This window comes from Acipenser ruthenus, chromosome 14, assembly GCF_902713425.1.
Source record: "Acipenser ruthenus chromosome 14, fAciRut3.2 maternal haplotype, whole genome shotgun sequence".
Classification (NCBI taxonomy): domain Eukaryota; kingdom Metazoa; phylum Chordata; class Actinopteri; order Acipenseriformes; family Acipenseridae; genus Acipenser; species Acipenser ruthenus.
Genome location: NC_081202.1, coordinates 7,698,091 through 7,719,265, shown reverse-complemented (window position 1 = coordinate 7,719,265; position 21,175 = coordinate 7,698,091). Strand labels below are relative to the sequence as shown.

The window sequence follows — 21,175 nt, the reverse complement described above, 5'->3', positions numbered from 1 at the left end:
GGCCTCTATTGTTTATTTTTGAGTTTCTCCACGAATCAGCCATTATTAATATAAAGTCTATTTTACTGTTATCAAACAGCATTCCCATGTATTCCCTCAGCTGTAATTCGTATTCACTTTTGTCGGTAAGCGATCACTCCATGCTGCCTGCACAACAGGGACTTGCAGCACAGTAAGACAAAGCCTTTGCTTACACATCTACTGATCTCAGTTAATTTGATCTGTGCAAATACAAGAAATAAACTAGCTGTGCAGAATGGATGTTAGAAACCATGTGCCATGCAATGCATGTCTGTGATAGGCAGTGTTACCAGGTCCGCGGTTTTCCTGCGGAATTGGGCTACTTCAAAAACACAGTCGCGGTAAATATTAAGGAGTCGCGGGTTGATAATGTAATTAGATTGGTGGTATAACTTTAAAAGATTGAACTGTTTTCATGTTTGCAATATTGTTTAGGATACAGTACCAGCATTAATATTTCAATAAAGGGATCACGCTGTAATTCGGTTGCTGACCTGGTATGAATGTTGATTTGTCCCTTCAGAGCTTCCGTACGAATTTGTTGATAGTGACGTGTGGATGAGCTGTACTGGGGCCTGTAGTTTTTATCAAATTTATACTAGGTATCTTTTCTTACAAAAGCTTTTTATTGTTTTTTTTTATGCATAGGCCTACGTGTTAATAATGAGCTTGCTTTCATTATTTTGGGCTATTTTTGAAGTGACTTTGGGCTATAAACCCTGCAGAACTCTGGCAACCCTGGTGATAGGGTAGCTGATGTGGTAACGCCAGTCCGGAATGCAGGAAGGGAAACACACAGGCAGGACTGCAGGGCAAAAGACGTGGCGTGCGCCGTTTATTTAAACAATAACAAAATAAAAGGTTTAACAAAAAAAAAAACACACTCACAGAGCGAAAAAAAAAAGTTAAAACCAAAACAAATCACAAACACAATATTCAGTCCTGCGCCTTTCGCAAGCAGAGACAGGTAGTTGTGCTGATTTGAGTGTTGGGTTTGTGATGTGAACTAGTGCCCACAAGAGGCAAATGAATTAACCCACTGCACCATCAATGAAATCAGGAAGATTTGGGAGCTCCTACTACCAGCAACACACTCTGGTAGGCATTTCAAATCAACAAGTAACATATTTAAAGCTAGAGTATGACAAGGGTGGAATTAATTAACCTTCACAATTAGCAGAATTAATCAGTGCACATGGTTGACAATGAAGATGAGCTAGATGCTAGATGAGCGGGAAAGATTAGCAACAGCTCCCTTGTCATCTTAGTATCAGGGACACATCAACCATAATGTATGAATTATATAATACACCAGTCTCAGTGACTCCTTTGTTTTTACTGCAGTACCCCAATAGATACTGCAGTACAGGTTGTTCCATTCCAATTGAATATTTGTGATGTCTGTCTGCAAAAGTATTATGACTGCTTTAGTTTCTATTTTTTTTTTTTTTTTAAATAGTGTGCAAATGAAACTAGATGAAATGAAATCATGCCGCAAACCAAGTTTTTAGAGGGATTGTTTAAAATCATTCCATTTGGGTAATCCAACCGGTGTATGAAAAGCTATAGCAAGCCATGTCAAGGGTGGTAGGAACAGTTTAAATAGTAGATGGTCCAGCACTGATATAAATGCTTGGTAAGTGATTGTAGCTGTAGCTGTCTTTCCAGTTTAAAATCTGAGGACCTTCAGAATGTTGGTATTAACAACAATAAAAGTGTGGACATCTACAATATATTTGTGTGCCTGATTTGTATCCTGATTTGTATGAGCCTCACCATTGTCTGTTCTGTCACAAGGATTCATTAACAGCAGTACAGGTACAATATCAATTCTTAGAGCAGATACAGTAGGCATCCTTACAAACCGTGGCAAATTTGAGCCTCCTTTTGTATACTGTAATTACTATGCAACCAGAACTGGCTTTACAAACCAAAAGAATATAAATGTGATGCAATGACACAGGGACATCAGCAGGACAGACAAGGTATAGAGAATAACATTGGATCCTTATAAGCCAACAATGAACTAGCAAATATCATAAGCAACCACCTGTTTCACAGAAACATGACCTCCATTGATCCCTGTCATACAAGTATGTTGCATACAAGGAAAGTAGTGAGAGATACATAATCTTGTGTGATAGACTCTATGCTTCACGTAATGTAACTTTGCTTTTTCAATTGAATATTCAAGCTGCATCAAATCTTACTTCAATTGTTAAACCTGACTAGAATTAAGCTTTTTTAACTTGATGTCCCGGCTAGTGGTCTGGCTTCCCAAGTACGTAAACTCTTCCACCAGTTCTTATATTTTTTCTGTCAACCTAGATGCTCATATGCGTCCTGATCATTGACACAGGGTCGATTTTAATAGTTTAAACACACTAAAACCAACATAGCAAGGAGACCACAGTAAATTTGCTGTTTTCCCCCATGCTTTTCCCATGGTTAAGCATTTACCATAGTTTTTGATCTACAAGAAATGAGAAAAGGAACTCTCATAGTTTATAACTGGATAGTCATCTGGTATATAAACCCCAGTTTAGCAATTCGATTTTTACGTGTAGGAAAAAAAAAAGCACTTGAATCTTATATTAAAGGAACACAGTGTACTAAACAAGCATGACCAGTTGAAAACCTGCAAAGGGAGTGTATTCCAGTTAACAGTCATTGCTGGAGTTTCCTACAGGGAATGGTAGTGTAATGTATTGAACTGAATGGCAATCTTTTGGCCAATTTGGCTCCAGTGTAGATATGTACTGTAGAGTATGAACTATGTTGGAATATACCAGCCAGGCAACTGAAGAGGAAAGTGAATCCTGTGTGCTGTGGGACAGTGTCTGGCTCAGGGGACCTACTAAGCAGGAGGATTAGTGGCCATTGTTCTGAATGCAAATGCCCAGGGGGTAGTGATAGGAATGGGACTATAGCTGATCATTCAGGCATGTGTAATAGTTTAAGCTAACCTTTGTTGAGGTGCAGCACTTCATCAGTCATTAAGGGGTGTGAGCGATAGACTGGAAGTAGTGTTGGGAGATACCATTGTACTGTATCTGCTTGTTTCATTATTAAAGTTGAGCTTGCGAAAAAGGTCTGTGGTTAGGGTTACGAGTTCGGAGGATGGGTCAGTGAAACACAGCTCATTGGAGTTGCATTTAAAACACTGGTTTTGATTTTGTGTATTATTTCAGGGATTGTGTCTTCTTGAGTATTTTTCATTATTTTGTTTTCTGTTACATTTTCAGGCACAGAAGCAGGGCTGTGATCCTGATCACTTAGAAACATTGTAACACTTGTTACTTGATAGCTAGATATGTGTTAGTGTGAAAATAGTTATACTGTTATAAATTCCTATCACTGTCGTAACCTTTCACATGTCCATGGCCATGTTAAAAATATTGACATCTTATTAATTTAAAAATTCTCCTGAGATCTAAGTGCATGATGCTGTGTCTGAGTTTATTGTTAGTTCATCATCCAGTGCCAAAAATGTTTTGTTTATAATGTAAGGTATTAAGAGGAACCTTGTCATTGGCACAAGGGGCAATACCATGCAGAGATGAGATATCTTCTCAGGGTCACAGCTTAACAGGACAGCGCCAACAGCTGAAAAGCCACACTCGCGTTAACCAGTAACTTCTGAATGTTGCCCTCTTGTTCATTTTTAACCCCGTCCCAGCCCTTTCAGCTGTCTCTTTGTATAATAAGGTCTTTAAAACAAATGTAGAAGCAATTGCCCCTCAGCCAAGCTGGTTTGAATGAAGTTTAAATGTAATACGCCCTATCAATTCAGTAGATTCATTTGTCATTCACTCAAGTTGTGGGGGTTGTTCTGAACTACTGAACCTACCATTAGAGCAGCAGACTGGTGCAACAATGAAGTGGATTAAGTTAGGTTGTGTATTCTGACCCAATTTCATGTTCTCCATGTTAGGCCACATTTTTTTTATATTGAAGTAGTGCCAACCAAATGTTTACTGTAGTGCTACAAATGATTAGATTCAGAACATTTTGCAGTGCAAACCAGTTAGATTTAATCTGCCCGAATGTCAAGAAATTGCACTGAAATTAGATTTTAATAAGCAAAGCGTTGTATTATTAAGTATCTCTTGAAGGATACGATATGAAATATGTATGTCTTTCATTTTGGATTTTTGTCTTAGACTGTACTTTGGTGTCTTTCTTGTGATGTCAGTAATCTCTTGGAGCACAGAGTCCCCATTGTTAGTAACCAGCATGATTAAAGGTAGCAAAAACTGTATATGCTTGGTGCACAGCTAAAAATAAATGCATGTTTTACAATTTGTGTGTTGGAAATGTTATTTATCGTCTCTGCCATCGTAATGGATTCCCCTGTTCCTTGTACCTCCCGTTAAGCCCTGAACACACTGCCCAATGCAATCAATAGTAACGTGATTTTTCAGTTGCATCGGGCAGTGTGCTATGCGATGATATTTCACAGGATTGGCCAATCGATTGATGTTTAATATTTTGCGATGCGACTAACACAGTGTCAGATCGTTTACACAGTAGCAAAATGCATAAGTTTACGGGGGAAAAAAACTGTAAGTAGTGTAAATTTTAATTTCTATTGTAACTTCAATTTTCTACTTTTCAAGGGGGGGGGGGGGGGGTTATATTGTTTCAGCAAATTTACACTACTTACAGTTTTTTTCCCCCGTAAACTTATGCATTTTGCTACTGTGTAAACGATCTGACACTAATGTAAGTGTACACAGCACTAATACCCTGTATCTTTCTAAACAAGGGATTTAGGGGAGCACCCTAATAAAAGCTGAATCTCAAAACAATAATTGTGTGAATATAGTAATTGTTACAGCTGTGTATAAAGGTATTTAATACAGGATTCATTTATCTGACTTTTTACATATCCGCCCTTAATCTGGTCCCACCGACTACTGTAATGCAATAACTGATGTCTGTTTGGTAAAGCAATTTGATTGGGTACAGCCAGGTTTTCCATCAAAACAGTAATTAATTGTATAAATATTTCACATTCTTTGGACTAAAAGGGTTCTGTTTGGAAACACAGTCTGCTGTGTTGAACTGCTGTGTTACCTGTGGTACAGAGTAGCAGTTTGGGTGAAATGGGTAGATGCAGTAAAACACAAGTTGTCCCCACATCACAGACTGTAAATCTCTGCATTACAGTGCATACCAGTATTATAACTAATGCAGTCGTATAACCAATATGGCATGTTTAGTGTGGCGAGTATACTTATGGAACGCCAGAGTCTAGTGGGTTGATTATGTGAACGAATACCTGGGCACACATGGTCAGTAATTTGGCTTGTTGCAACCCTAAACCTTGGGGTATTGTTATAACATCAGTTACAGTGCTTTTAAGACATTCAGGGTTTGTATTGCCAGCTCGTAATTAGTAATTTAATCCGTCCAGAAGGTTGATGTGTCCTGCTTGGATGAGTCAAAGGGGGCTGTGTTTCAGCTGAGCCATTAAACTGAGGTTCTTTCTGATTAAGGCTTGTTGATGAAGGCTTGTGTGAGTGAAGTGCTGGGCGCTGTCCCTTAAGGGTCCTTAGTGGTGGTCCTTGTTACCACCACAAATCCTCACATACAGTACTGAAGCAGGGTCCCTCTAATGAGCTCTTTCTTTCTTTCTTTCTTTCTTTCTTTCTTTCTTTCTTTCTTTCTTTCTTTCTTTCTTTCTTTTTCTTTCTTTGCTAAGTATCAATCCTCAGTATCTAAAATAATTAGGATAGTTAAATATTTTTTCAAGAGCATGCACTGAGAAAAAGGGATTACATTTGCACTCTCATTATCTCAATTGTTACAGCTCCCTGTACTCCCATTGCCAAGGGAACAGTTTCCTGTATTCCTGTTGTCAAGAGAACAGTTCATAATAAAATGATGAATCGGAGGGAGGGCGCTATACTACAGTATCAGTTCAAACACTGTCAAATACTGTCTGTTCAAGGAAGGCTTACTGTGATTGTCAGTTGTTGCTGAACTTGTTGTTGAATGTGTCATGGAAACTATGTCTGTCTGTGCAACCCCCAGTCAAACTTACTTTCTTACATGTACATACAGTAGATAGAGGACGGTCATGGTGATCATCTTTTTTTCTAGCTCTAATTTTGAATGTACAGCTGGTGGATGTCACTGACATTCTTGTTTTTGTTTAAGAAAAAAATAATACAGGCTACTCTGTAAAAAGAAAGTAATGCAGTTGTAAACGATATTATTAGATTGCTTTGCACAATGCGGATAATAGCAGCTTCTACACCAGTGTCTTAAACTTGTCAGGAGCACTTGTTAGGGCATCAGCATGCAACACCTTTCTGTTTGAGTGCTACACTGTTGTTTGTTTGCAAGGGCCTTGAAAGGCCCATATAAGCCATGCAAGTGACTTAAAAGCAAGAATAAAGAAAGATGGAAGGCACAGAACATTCAAATATTCATTAAATTCACCATGCAGGTTAAATTGAGCAGTGTTTTCAAGGGTAATGCAAGACAGGTACGCTGCAGCATGCTTTATCCTTGCACAGTATCCCTTGTATTATCCTTGCACAAATAGAAAGTAAACTAGGTGTACCAGGTCTTCCATAACCAATTATACACACTTCATTTCTATTGGACATTTCATCTACTTTGACAGTCTGACTCAAATTTTCAAATCAACTTTAGGTCATATTTTGTTGGTTAATTTGCCTATTAAGAGGTAGGTTTGCCTTACAAAAGAAAGAAAAAAAAACAATACCATAGAATTGCCCCTGAAGAAACCTTAGCAGACCACAGCAATGACAACACAGTGGGTTAGGAATGGTCCTGGCACATTGGTCCTGGTACGGTAACATACCGATATGGATTGGCAATGTATATTGGTTCACATTGCATCATGGTGTTACCATTGGTATACTCAAAATATGAAAATGTTACCAATGTGGTTTAAGGCTGCAACCATTGTAGCTGCTCTTTAACTAGCATTGTTTCATGTTACAGGACCGTTGCATTGCTATTGCACTTCTTGTGCATTGACAGATGAAGATAATTTATTCAGAGTTGAGTCATTCATACGTGTCGTCCCTCTACAAATCACAAACCAAACCGTACTCTCCAAATTCTAACAGAACGGGAGTAGTGCCAACTGACAACCTTTGGGAGAGTTTCCTCATAATGGCAACCCTAAATTTAAGTCCTAATTAAACTTGATTTCTCTCATTTTTGTTGTTGACTGCATTGATTTTTTAACACATATTGAATGTGAGCTTTCAGGAGTTTCAGCCCCTTTAAGAGTTCAGTCCGAGTGAAGGTTATTCATCTTCGTCTCAGTCATTGCGGTTTAAGGTTGATGTCAGTGGAAAGGTCCCTGAGCAACTGCGTTACTAGGAGACGACAAAGGCAGAATTTTAATAATGCAGTCAAAGTCTCCAGTGTTATATAATTTAAATTGTGTGATTTCATCTAAAACATGCAGTATGCTGTAATTTCAGTTAATTTATTTTATTTTTACTGCATGTTTACTAAGCATTTAAATATCTATACAGTAACCAGACACAAAAGACACAGTATAACTTTGAACTTGAAAATATCAAGACAATATCACCCCATTGTTTTTTTAAATGTCATTGAAAAATAGCTGATATGCTATGTGCTGTGTGTGTGTTATCACAGTTTTGTCTGTAGGGAGCCCCCCATTTTATAATGAATAGGCACTATTTTTCACAGTACAAAATAATGTGCTTCAGTGTGTTTAATATTGTTTAATATTGTTTAATATTTTCCTTTTAATTTTAAATGACATTAATGGCCCTTAAACTGGAATGTACCATTTTCTGCACAAACCATAAGAGAAAGTGGAAAAACCAGTCCCAAGTGAGAAAATAACCAAATACATTAAGATGCTTATGAAGCCTTTATTTTAGAAGCTGTTGAGATGGTCAGGTTAATAAATAATCAATTCTGTTTGGATTTATAGTGTACACATTTCTTTGGAATCAGCAGTTTTTGTACAATGTGATGTATATACTGTATTAAATCTCATTATATTGAAAGCCGTGTACAGTATACAGGGAAGAATATTGGCAAATGGCTGTGAGGTTAATATCCTGTATTTTGTGATGTGCAAGGATATAGTAACTCTTCCTGTATTATTAAAATAGCTTTTTCAATTTGACCTTATTCAATGAATTGTTTATCTAAAAAAATCTTTATGAAAGCAGCTTTTCATTTAGCATCAAAATATGTAGTTATAATACAGTGACCTGTACTAACAGTCACTAGTTAATACACTTTGTGGGGGTGGGAGGCTTGAATCACTTTGGTTGTGAGATGATTTTGCTTTGAAGTCAGTTACTGCTTTGAGAAGTGATTATGATGTGACCACAACACATGGTACCAGGCTACAGACATCTGATTATTTCTCCATGGAGAAATTGCTGTTTAGAAAGAAGATCCTTTGGTAGATATCACTGTGTTGTTCTGTTTGTTGTTCTGTAGACCAGTTAGATGTAGATCAGACAGGCTTATTCATACAGTCCTTATTTTTAGCTGCTGGTTTGACAATAGCCAGCATTCTGCTCTACATGTTTTTGTTTTTTTTAGCTTAAAATGTGTTTATTTATGTAGTTACCAAATATTTTACCCAGCACTGACGGTTAATGATTTGTAAAAGATAGATGCAGATTGTTTCGTTTTTTGGTTTTGGGAAACTTTAAATATTTTGAACATAGTAAGCTAGCAATATACTGGACAGGACACGTTCAAATCTCAGCTCAAAGGTACGTTGTAGAACCTGTGCCAGGTTGCCCTATCCAAGTACAGCACTCCAGGAAAGACAGGTAGACAAAGATCACATTTTTTGTGATGGACATGACTTTATGAATTGACTCATCCTTTACTCAAATAACAAAATCCAAAAAAACCCCAAGCACAGTAAGTCAAGTGACTAATTTTTTGCATTCTTTTTTTCAGATGAACATCTGATGGGATATAATGATTCCACATCATCATACTTGTCAATTAGGATCCAAGAGGAAACATCTGTACCAACGGATACGCCACACACTGCCTTAACGGCGCACCCAACTGGAGCTCAAGCAAAAACAACATTACCACAGCTAGACAGTACTTTGGGAGTCCCATCTAAATTTGCAGAAGAAAACGGCAGTAATACACAAAGGACAGGCACCACTGCATTGAGTCTCTCACCTTTAGTGGATTCTAGGCCATTACCTTCCACAGCATCCTCTGCTTCTTCACCTTCTATTGGTCCTACCAGTCAACAGAGCATGTCTATGTTTACCAAAGGACTTACCGAATCCCCAGTTCAGTCTGTGGGATCACTTAAAAGTCCAGTGACAGCTTCAAGTGAACAACTTCATATTGCTTCTTCTAGTATTCCCAGTCATCGTTTTTTAGGAATGGTTGGAGATCCCCCTTTGTTAAGAACAAGTCTTCCATTAGAACCTTTCTCAGAGTATTATTCCAGCACTGTAGAAGCTCCAAGCAAAACACCGGACTTAAGTGATACAATAGCAGGTACTAATATACCTCATGAAGGACCAAGTAGCTTAAAACCCCTGATGCTGTTTGCAAGTTTTGTGCCTTTCCTCAGACCTTACACTATTTTGGTAACTGAAGAGCTGACTCTAGTTCCAACAAAAGAATTATATCCAGCTGAGTCGATAGAGACTGATTTTGGATCTGGGGATTATCTCGAGACAATGACATTAATACGATCAGAGGTGGATGAACTCTCGCCTTTTACCAGTTTACCTATCGACATGTATGATGTGGAGGAATCCAGCACGGAGGTCTATGACACATCGTTCCATTTAAGGCCTGTTCTGTCGATGTCTTCGATGTATATTGCAACTGCCGAGTCAGCTTTGGATTTTTCAAGCAGTTATGATGCAGGCCTTAGAACCATTGATCCTACATCTGTTTATTCCTCCCACAGCCACACTTCGCTGGACTTGATAAGCCCTCCAGAACATGACGTCACTGATATCGATTCTTTATCAGACTGGAATGACGAACCCTTCCCTTTAGAACCGACTGAGCTTCTTCTACCTGACATGAATAGTTTGGAATATTATTCTACTTTACTAGCCATAGGAAATGCAAGTTTATCAAAACAAAATAACAATAATAATTCGACAGCGCACACAGGCCATGTGTCAACAGCATCAATAAAGGTACCTGGTATCGTACCCACAGGATTATTAGTAACAGACACTAGTCATCTGTTTACGTCATTTACCGTTGAATCAAATGATCTGTCTTCTTTGCCTTCCCTTGAATCAAGCACTCCCACAACATTGTTACCAATAGCAGTTTCATCTTTTGAACCAAGTAGCAGCACTTCATTTATAAACTCCACATTAGACCCATTCAGTCCTCTAATGTCAGAGACTTCAAGCCTTAACATATCTGAATTTGTTAATATGGAGACTTCAGGCTATCATTCATCCATGATTTCTCCACCAAAGACTTCTATCTTTGACACAACACCCACACCCTCTTTGAATACATCAGTGCATTTGGTGGAGCCTTTGGTGGTGCAGACCCATGCAGGCGACTTATCAGCTTCTCTTTGGGACAGCTGGGTGGAATCTACTGCAGCAATGGATCATTTTGCATCTTCCAACAAAACAGCTGTTCCTCCTGCAGGGCTGCCAACTTCAGAAGTAGAGACCACACCCGCTACAAGCAGTGCTTTCAAAGAAGAGCCCATTTTGACTTCATCTTTTTTCTCTGTTCAACCCACCACACGGCTGCCAGATATCTTTTCTAGTTCAATTTCGGATGATGCAACCCCCTTTCTCACTACCCAGAGGTTTGCCCCCTCCTCAGTTGGATTCCCTGTGAGCAGCATTTCTGAGATATCGGTGTCGGCAACGTCTGTGTACATTTCTCCTTCTCCCACTGAGCTTACTCCTGTTGTCACTGTTGTACCTGCCCCGTCTCCCCCGCCTGTGACACCCATGACAAATCACAGCACTAACATTGAAACTAATCCAACGGAAAACACTGTGACTTCAGTAACCGATTCTAGTACAGTAACCACCAGAAACACAGACTCTGCTTCAGCTACAGCTGCCATTCCCACCACAACCACAGTTACTATTTTAAAGTCTACACCCATCGCTGATACCACCCCCACAGTGGAAACGACAACAACAACAACAACAACAACAACCACCACCACCACAACAGCCCTGCCTTACCTTTGTGACATCACCATGTCAGACTTGTATATAGTCAGATTAGGTAAGTACAAAATCGTAAAAACACTGCAATAACAGATTGATTGTTCAATAGGTACTTCATTCCACCCACTTAAGAAATCCCATACCTTGTATTTTAAAAGTTTAAAAGGTGCTCCTTCACTAGTTTGAAGCAGAAGTTTAGATTATTCTTTATGCCTCATTTAATATGAATAATCAATTAGATCTTTAGACAAGGCATATAACAAGCCAGAGCCAAAACTTTTTTTTTTTTTTTTTTTTTTTTCTAAATCCATTTGTATTGAAATTGTTGAAGACGCTCCATCAAGATGTGCAGGATATGACAGTGTGGTACTTCAAAAATGTACAGTATTTGGTCTCACTTTCTGTTTCAAATCTGCAGAACTTGCCAAGGGAGCACAGCTGGAGAACGCAAAAGCATATATGAAAGAGGCTCTGAGTGTTCAATTCAACCGCACAGTTAAACTGCAGGTATGGAAAGCTGAAAATTCTGCAAATATTTTGATAGCAGTATTTTTATTAAACAATGGAAAATCATCTTAGAATAGTTCTGTGACTCCTACTGCAAAGGTGCAGAACGAGACAAGGCTGTGACATCCCAGGCTGGGGCCTCGTCTCCAGGCTTTGGTAGCTTGGTAACATCCATAGGTTCAGAGGGTTTAAGTAAGCCATAGGGATGACAGTCTGGTAAGATTGTTTCTTTTTTTTTCAGTGTCTGTAAAAATTCTTATGCAAAAACAGCTTACAAGCATACTAAAATGACATTTAATCCATAATAAAACACTCTCATAAGATCTTCAGTAGTACTTTGTTTTTTGAAGACATTGAAAATTGCCTATTTTACCTTAGTTTCTTTTAGTAATTTTGAAATTGTAGCTTGATCCTTGTTACAGATGACGGTGTCATCTGTCACCGCATTGCTATTGATAGCCTTCTGGTTTCAGGGGTGAGGGGAGTGGAGAAGATTACATTGATGTCAGCACTACATTGCCCCATGCAATAGAGAAGATTGATCGAAATGCTGTTTTACTGCTTTTGTCTCTCAACAAGACAAGATGTTTTATGAACAGGAAGAAATTACCTTTATTTAATTTGATGCAGTGGATTTAGGAAAGCAAAAAAATAAATTGTAGGGCTTTGACTCTATAAGAATAGAACACCATGATTAGAGTGAGATATGTAATGTACAGGAGCATGTGATCCGCTTGCTTTAAAATTCTGAAACATCGCTAGTGCATATATTTGGTTTTGACTTGTAATTAGAAAACCTGTCCTGTGAAAATAGTATGGCAGTCTGTAGAGCACAAATCAAATGAGATTATAAACAATAAGGCTGTATAGTACACGGGTGAGACTGCACCTGGAATACTGTGTTCAACTAGAGCAACCAGGCTGATCCCATGTCTTAAAGGAATGAGCTGTGAGGAAAGGTTGAGCACCACTGAAACAGCAACCAGTTGGAAATGAAGTGGAGGCAGAGTTAGGACAGGGGTTACAAGACACTGATTATAAGAGAGTAGTGAGGGTATGGAATGAGTCACCAAGCCATGTTGTGGATTCTGAATCACTGGGATCCTTTAATACCTGGCTTGATATGGCTTTGAGTTCAACCAGCTGATAAGAACTGGACGAGCAATGCTGGTCTTAAGATATCAGTTGTTTGAGACAAGCATTATTAATAGCTATGCATTTCATGGTAAGATTTACAGAATATTATATATATTAATTAAGGGTTATACAGCAAGACAACAGTATTGTACTTAAATCCTGTGTTCAAAACTAATAAAATACAGCACAAGCAAACAAATGCTGATAGAACCGATGACTTTGAGGATAAACTGTCCGATGTAAACAGTTTTTATATAATTTTAGATCAAATGCAAGGGTAAAGTGGTACTGCTGCCATCAATGCCAATGTGCATTGTAATGTAAGGTGTCTAAATAAAGATCTGATTGTTGCCAGACACAAATTACAGTTGACCTAGTTTTGATTGTTCATCATCACACACATTACACCAAGTATCTAATGTTTCACTTCAGATTATTTTCAGCTGTCAGTAAGGGAGCTTCCATCTGTCTCTGGATTTTCTCATTTCAAGTATGCAGCACATTGAAGGCATGTTTTGCTGATTAGGATATCTTTTTCTTTATTGAAACGGATATGTTTCTTAATGTGATGCTTTCCATTAAACATGAAATAATTAAAGTACATTTAACCTAGTTAAGACTAGGTCCATTTGGAAGGGGAGGGGAGGTGTTGGAAGTGGATAGGTGTGTAATTTAAGTTTAAAATGTTTACTAACAATTGAGGTGCTTTGCAAGGTACCTTCCATGAGCATGTCTGACTGTATCCAGTGCCATTGCCCCTCACCTTTCATGCAGTAAGCACTTCCTGCACAAGCCCCAAACATTGCAGTGCCAACAACATAGGAACTCATAATACACTGTCAATGGAAACAGAACAAGTTGAAGACAAGTGATCTTAGTCCTGGGAGGATAAAAACACATGGGGCAAAGTTATTTCCTCTTCTCTTTTACAGGTGCTGAATTATCCCCCAGATCTCACCATTCTGGTTACCTCAGGTCCTGTTGTCTACACAGCAATAGCTGTCATCAATGCCTTGCATCCGTCTATAAGGGATACCTCTCTCATTGCCTCTCTTAATGCAGTATCTGCAGCACCTGACCACCAGTTCCAGGTTCACACAGGTAAGCACAACAGTATAATCATCTCAATGGAGGGAACCGTATTATTATTGTTTTTACATAAGTTTCCACAGTACTGTTTACAGTGTCGAGCGCCTGAGGGCAAAGAAACACCAAGAGGTCAGTTTTGAAGGAAAGGAAACAGTCCTTTATATTAAATAAAATAAATGATTGAACAAACATCCAGGAAAAATAAAAATAAGCCAACGAAAATGAGCCAGACTGTTATTTACAGTATTTACAATGCGATAGATAATCGTTAGCCAGTATTTTACTCGCAGCTGGTGCTGGTCTATTCAGCTTGCTTAAATAGACAGGTGTAGGAAGGCACAGAAATAAACAGTCATAGAATCAGGCTTGTGATCCTGAAAGGCAGAAACAATATGAAACAGTCCATAAAGTTAGAGCTCCAGCGTTAGCGTTTCCCCAAGCAGACTGCTGCCTGACTCTCAGCCTTCCCTTTCATCCCTGCAGTCCCCACTCAAGCAATCAGCGATCTCCTAATGAGAAGCAGACAGCAGGTTCCTAACAGTGAACAGAGCTGTCTGCTGTTTAACCAGCTTGATTACTTGAGCATGCAGGGACGGACTGGGAGAGCCCTACATAAATGGAAGATCTTAAAGTGATCTCACACATTTTTAATGTAAGGCTGCCAAAGCAGCTACTTAAGCACCTCCTCTCATGGGGAGGGTGGATTTACTCTCCTGTAGAGCTTACTGGCTTTGTCACAAGCAGTCAAACAGGCAGGCACTGTTCATGGTGAACCTCCTCATATCCTCCTGTTGTGGAATGACATGTGAATAGTGACACCATGAAATGGGCCTCTGTACTTTGAGACATTAGTGTTGACCAGTTTGCAATTGGTGACTGTTTTTCTTTTTGACATTTCCAGTTGTTTAGAGGGTGAAATACATGCCATTTATAGTCAGAGAGAGAGAAATGTCACAAGATACTGAGTTTCGATGGGATGTGCTCACCCCCACAGCAGGAGCAGCAGTGCTTAACAGTTAAATCTGGCCCCCTCGGCTGCTCAACTGAAAAATGCAGCATTGTATGATTTTTTTAGAATTGCATAATTTCCCAAACACTATATGTAAGTTCTAACTTGAATTTCTACTCGATAAACGTATTTTCCACAGAACAAAGTAGCTATTAGTGTAGCCTTCAGGGCCCTCGTATTCAATAGACAGTTCTGGGGAAAGATGTGTGTTACTCGCAATAAATTATTCAAAATATAATTTTGGTTTGCTTATTTATTTTAGTTTGCAATTCCCTTCAAACAACAAGATACTTCAGCATTAATATCCAATGCAGTTGACCGTGTCCACAAGGGCACTTCTTAGTAATTTGTTTCCAATTCAGTGCCAACCTAATGACTTGATTCAGTTGTTTTGTGTTTACCAGGACAAATTAATACGGGTGTTCCCTGAAACACATGTTAACATGCTAACAAACAGCTTCAAAGCATTTAATCTTTTTTTTGTTTGTTGAACTCTGTTCTTTTCAGTACTTCAGTTTGTCCCCAACCACGTTGACGTGAGGTTTTGTAACTTCAGCGAACGCATTGAGCAAGGATTGACAATGGCATTCTCAGAAGTACGAAGAAGATACCAGGAAACGACCAGGTTCACTGTGCACGTAAGAGCTGCGTTTGCCTTCCTTTGAGGGACGTGACCAAATAGCACATGAATACAGTCAGCAAAGCATGGACTACTAAAACTGCACTTGATAATGTCGTAATCAGTTGCAATTGTATACGATTTCATTCATATATGTAAGCACACAATCATAAGTCTATCGACTTATTGCAAGGCCCAGTAGTGCTATGAATATATATATATAAAAAAGACAAAATCAAATCCCTAATCATTTTCTGTATACAGGGGTTGGTGTACTGGTTTATATTCTCTTGAGGTCAGGTGGCTGTCTCTTTTTACTTATGGCTTTAGAAAGCATTTTCCATATCACCATACAGGCAATTTGCAGTTAATCTATACACAGTAAAAATCAAAAAGTATATTTTTGTGTGTACATTTCCTTAAATACTGTAACCTCAAAACTGCACACACTGTACTGTATTTTGTAGACTACCTTTGAGGAAAAGCACTAGACATGGAAGCTGCCCTTTATGCAGGTCCTCTACAGTTTAATATTATTCAATAATGCAGGATTCCCTATACATAAACAGTATGAGATTAAAAAAAGCAATAAATAATGTCTGAGAACACTAATGCAAAAGGAAATCGTTGTTATTGATTTTCTAAGCTGACCCTTTTTGTGTTGTAGGTCTTAAACATAACCACAGATGTGTCTAATGTGGGGAGACTGCTGAGGAGTCCTGTGGATATTACCTTTGCCATTCAAGATTCATTTGGCTTCCTGAGTGGCTCAGACGTGAGCAACCTCATGAGGATTTTAAACACGGTGGAGTTCAGCTTCTATCTGGGCTTTCCAGTGCTACAGATAGCTGAACGTAAGTCCTTGTGCTTGCAAATTGAAACCATTTTTGACAGTGTTATTCAATGAAAATGTCATTTATGGCTATATGTTAAATATACAGTGAATAATATATTTACAATCTAGGTTCACATATATCTTGTGAACCCACGTAATTAAATATACATTGAATTAAAAAATACTGAACACATTATTGTGTATGTGCCTTGGGTGTAGTGGTGCCAAATTTTGTATGTAAAATTTTTTAAAAAAATTAAAAAGAATCAATATTTATAATTTTTTTTTTTTTAATATACAAAATTTGGCACCACTACTCCCAAGGAACGTACACAATAATGTGTTCAGTATATATTCTTCTCTTTTCAGGAATTTGATGTGATCAGTATATCATGTAATAATTGTTATATATTCCATCAGTGTGCACAAGCGCATTCGTTACAAATTCCGATTGGCTTCTGGGAACAGACAGCTAATTGTACAGATCTAGCTTTGTGCCCACAGGCCCAGTGCTTTCAACAAGCAGGGAAAACAAACCCTATCAATTAATGTCTGCAGTATTCATTAGTTCCCTTTCAGTTCAAAGACACACTATCCTCTCCTCATAGTAGAGTAACAGCTGATATCCAAAGGAAGATATTTGTACTGTAGTCATTCTTTCTGCATTAAAAAGTACTGACTGCTTACTAGGTCTATGTCAGTTTTCAAAATTTCTTTCCTTTTAGTATCAGTGGAGTCAGAAAAGCAGTTAAATGGTGGTTTGATCAGCTTTACACAGCATTTCTGTCAACAGAGTTCAAGTTCTGAAAATGTGAATATATATATATATATATATATATATATATATACAGCATTCACAGACAAAGTAACCATCCTCAAACAAACACCACCGTATGCATGTACAGTACAGTAAGTCAGTATTAGAATAAAGAACTGTGCACTATCCTCTAACCTCTTAATACATGTTTTGTGTTTCTATCAGCTTTTCACTATCCAGAGCTCAATGTGACCCACCTACTGAGGTCATCGTGGGTCAAAACAGGTTAGTTTTTTCTTATGTTTTTTTTTTCCACCACCACAGCAACAGCATATACCCCAACATTTTTTAAACTAAAACAGTTACTGTAATCAAAAGAAAAGCTATGCTAAAAGTGTACATTATTAAAGAACTAAGACAGATGCAGAGTCTCTGATTGCCTTTAGCTGAATATACCAGAATGTGAGAATATAATAATACAATTATTATTATTATTATTATTATTATTATTATTATTATTATTATTATTATTATAAAAAAAAAATTAATGGAGTATCTGTCTTGATTTTGCCCGTTTCCTCACAAATTTGGAATGTCCATTCCGAGTGCACCTCTCTGCTGTTTCCGCAGATGACCTTTGATCCCACTGTCAGCCAATTGATTATATAGGAGCTATTGTGCAGTGAGACAAATTAACCCTGGCTGATTTTCTTGTATAACCCACGGGAATGGAAAGGTCAGTGCAGCCAAGATCGGCAACTCGATATGACTGTGATTCAAACCAGTGAGCTCCAGATCATACGAGTCACCCTAAGCTATGACTGTGATTCAAACCAGTGAGCTCCAGATCACACGAGTCACCCAACGCTATGACTGTGATTCAAACCAGTGAGCTCCAGATCACACGAGTCACCCTACGCTATGACTGTGATTCAAACCAGTGAGCTCCAGATCACACGAGTCACCCTATGCTATGACTGTGATTCAAACCAGTGAGCTCCAGATCACGAGTCACCCTACGCTCCACGTAGTAGTGCCTTTATTGGAGGAGCCACTGAGGATCTGAAGCCATTGCTCTCCAAAACCTCAAATCCATACCTTCTTTGAAGTAGAAACCAGTGCTCGGAAAGGGAAATTAAATAAAGGTGGAGGGTGGTGGAGTTGGTTGACTGTCGGTTGTTATTCCTTTGTCTTCTGTACCAGTTGTTCTAGGTGTCTATGAGCAGGGAGTAAATGCCAAGAAGTTTCAGGCTGAGATGGAGCGCAAGTTAGCCCAGCTGCTTGAAGAGGTCCTGGGTCCAAGCAGGCGATGGAGGAGAGCCACCAACGTGGGAAACAACAGCGTGCAGGTAAACTAGGAATACAAGGCTGGGATACCTGTTGCATCAAGGGTTTAGGGTTTCACATCCTGCCCATGATATTTGAAAGTGGCTGACCACCAACTGGAAATGTAGCCAGGTTTATACTTTCCTAAATGCGTAATATATTTTTGAAGGCTTTTACATTTTCATGTTTTTTCTTGCATAGTTGTAAAATGCTGTCACATGTGTCCATTAATGCAATCTTAAATTATTACATCTGTTCCTTCTGTGCTAAAACTGTTACACTGCGTTTTAAATTAGAGACTGCTGAGGATCTTTTAACCAATCAGAGCGCATGTTTCTCCTGCTGTTTGCCTCGCTCCATTCATGTCTACTTGTGCCGATATCCCCTGCATACACAGGTGTTTCCGTCCTATAACCCCATAAGGTTTCAAAACACAGTAGAGGTAGACATCATAGTTGCGTTGTGGACATACATCATTTCAGTGTATTCTCAAGGTGAAGTATTTATAAAGTACAGTTTCATTCTCCTTAATAAAAGTCTGAGCTAGGCTACCTTGATAATAAACACTTACTGTATACACAGGTGTCGGAGATACTGTAGATGCCCACAGTCCATGGAATGATATTGGAGCAGCAAAGATTTTTAATTTCCTTCAGCACTTTATTTTAATAATTCAAGAGATTATTTAATGAATGTAACTGTACTGGGAACAAGCCTTTCAGTTTAGCTCAGGAAAATATTCCTGTAGCCAATCAATAAGGTATTGACATGTGAGCGGTCTAGTTTGATCCTTGTCTCCTCCAATTACAGCATTTGTTAATTTCAGATACCATCGGTGACATCTTTCAGTACAGGGGATTGATCAGTAAATACCCTTCTTGATGGTGTTGACGAATGAGAAAAGAAGTGTTTCAATTCACTCTGATTTTGACCTGGTTTTATAAAATGAATATTGCAAACGAATTAACTAGTTTTGAGCTGTGTGGTGGTGTATTTATGTTTATGTAGTTGTCCTTGTGGCTGCTGAGTCACAGGTATGTATTTTTTATATTTTTAGTTTTATTCAAATTCAGGTTTAGCAGTTACAATTTGTCATTGCTGGGTCCTCATAAAGTATATATTAAGTGCCATTGAGTTTAGTAGATAGGCCTATCCTACTGCATTGGGAAGTGTTGGTTAATCGCGAACAGCTGGTTAAATATTGAACAGACAGTGAAGACAACACTGTTTAACTAGCCATTTTCTGGACAGTTATGAATCAGTTACTTCAAATTTAGTAATTTGGCTTTCAAGAATTAAAACTCCTGTTTGCTTGCTAATAAAGCACATTCTGTATGGCTTTCTCCAGCACCTGCTCACCATGACATAATTTAGAGACTAGATAGTATCCATGACAACATGGCCTATTCATCCTGGGTTCTTGGTCTCTGAAAGACAGTTCCTAATTTTGTACTACCATTTACCATATACAGTGGTAATAGCAGATCAATTATTAATAGCTGTACAATTTCACAGGCAGCAGAACTCATATTAAAAAATATGAACACACCATAAAAAATGATCTGATACTGCCTTGAAGCCTTGGCAAACAGTAAAAAAAATGCAGCACATAAACTGAACTGTCACAGTGATTTGTTTCAGGTCGTCAAATATTTGAAAGTGGTTAATTTGATCTGTTTTATGCTAGTCGTATCAGCCCTTTTAAGATCATTTCAAAAATAGGGATATTGAGGCATTTATGATTTAGCGCCAGCAGGTTTTGTAACAATAACAGTTTCCTTTCACAAGAAATGTTCAAGGTTATGGAAAAGTTGTTGTTACTTCCTTGTGCTGTATGTATTATAGTTGTATCTTTGTAAATTCCACTATATGTGTAGCAATTGCCAGGGCAACATTTATTTAACTAAAATATACCTGTGGCTTCTTGAGACCTATACCAGTCTTCTAGAAATGAGCAATTCAGTTGTTTAAATACTATAGTAGCATATGGTGGTTAAAAGGTTCTTGTTTCCAGATTCAAAATAGTAGCCTGACTGAAATGGCATTAGCTGCTAATATTGCAGTCTCAAATACAAGTAGGGTAATAGGTTCTGTGTTGAGCAATCATCCACATGTAAGATATTATGTTAATGAATAAGTAAAACACATTAATATTCAACAACCCTGGAGCATGAAAGTGTGCCTGGATACAATTGCATCAGTTGCTATGGAAACGACTTTGAAGCCTGATATTTTTGCATTTCAGAGGTTTTGCTGCTTGAATTGTCACCTACCACAGAATAGGCTTCGTCTCAGAGATGTTTCTTTCATTTAATGTTGTTTAATTTCAAATTTTGCTTTGCCAAATAATTAAAAAAATACAACCCCACTTTTGTGTTGCAGCGCATCATACTAAAACCATGTTAAAGTTTTACACAACACTGCAGTGTTTATGAAAAAATGCATTTCTTTACCTTGGTTTTATTCTGTGTTGTCCGTATTCAGCAGTATTATTTTTAAACATAAACTGAGCACACCCATTTGAGAACCTCTGGCCTAGGGAATATATTTCACAATGTTTACTTGGGAGTGTTCTCTGATTGAAATGAATGTTGTACTGTGGGAACAGAAAACAACAAACAGCGTTGTAGGAGGGAGCCAGAATTGGAAACACTAAAAATCTTAAATTCTGTTTCTCCCG

The 21,175-nt window shown here is 38.2% G+C and overlaps 1 protein-coding gene across 8 annotated transcripts in view; it reads left to right on the top strand.

Moving 5' to 3' along the window:
- Positions 1-21,175, top strand: part of LOC117419853 (UPF0606 protein KIAA1549-like) — a 74,988-nt gene that overhangs the window by 31,191 nt on the left and 22,622 nt on the right. For all 8 annotated transcript variants that reach the window (XM_058985717.1, XM_058985715.1, XM_058985719.1 and 5 more), the window contains exons 2-8: positions 8,974-11,274; positions 11,635-11,723; positions 13,793-13,961; positions 15,466-15,596; positions 16,245-16,431; positions 17,395-17,454; positions 18,373-18,518. In XM_058985717.1, the coding sequence (XP_058841700.1) occupies positions 8,974-11,274; positions 11,635-11,723; positions 13,793-13,961; positions 15,466-15,596; positions 16,245-16,431; positions 17,395-17,454; positions 18,373-18,518 (3,083 nt within the window). The remainder of the gene's footprint in view (positions 1-8,973; positions 11,275-11,634; positions 11,724-13,792; positions 13,962-15,465; positions 15,597-16,244; positions 16,432-17,394; positions 17,455-18,372; positions 18,519-21,175) is intronic.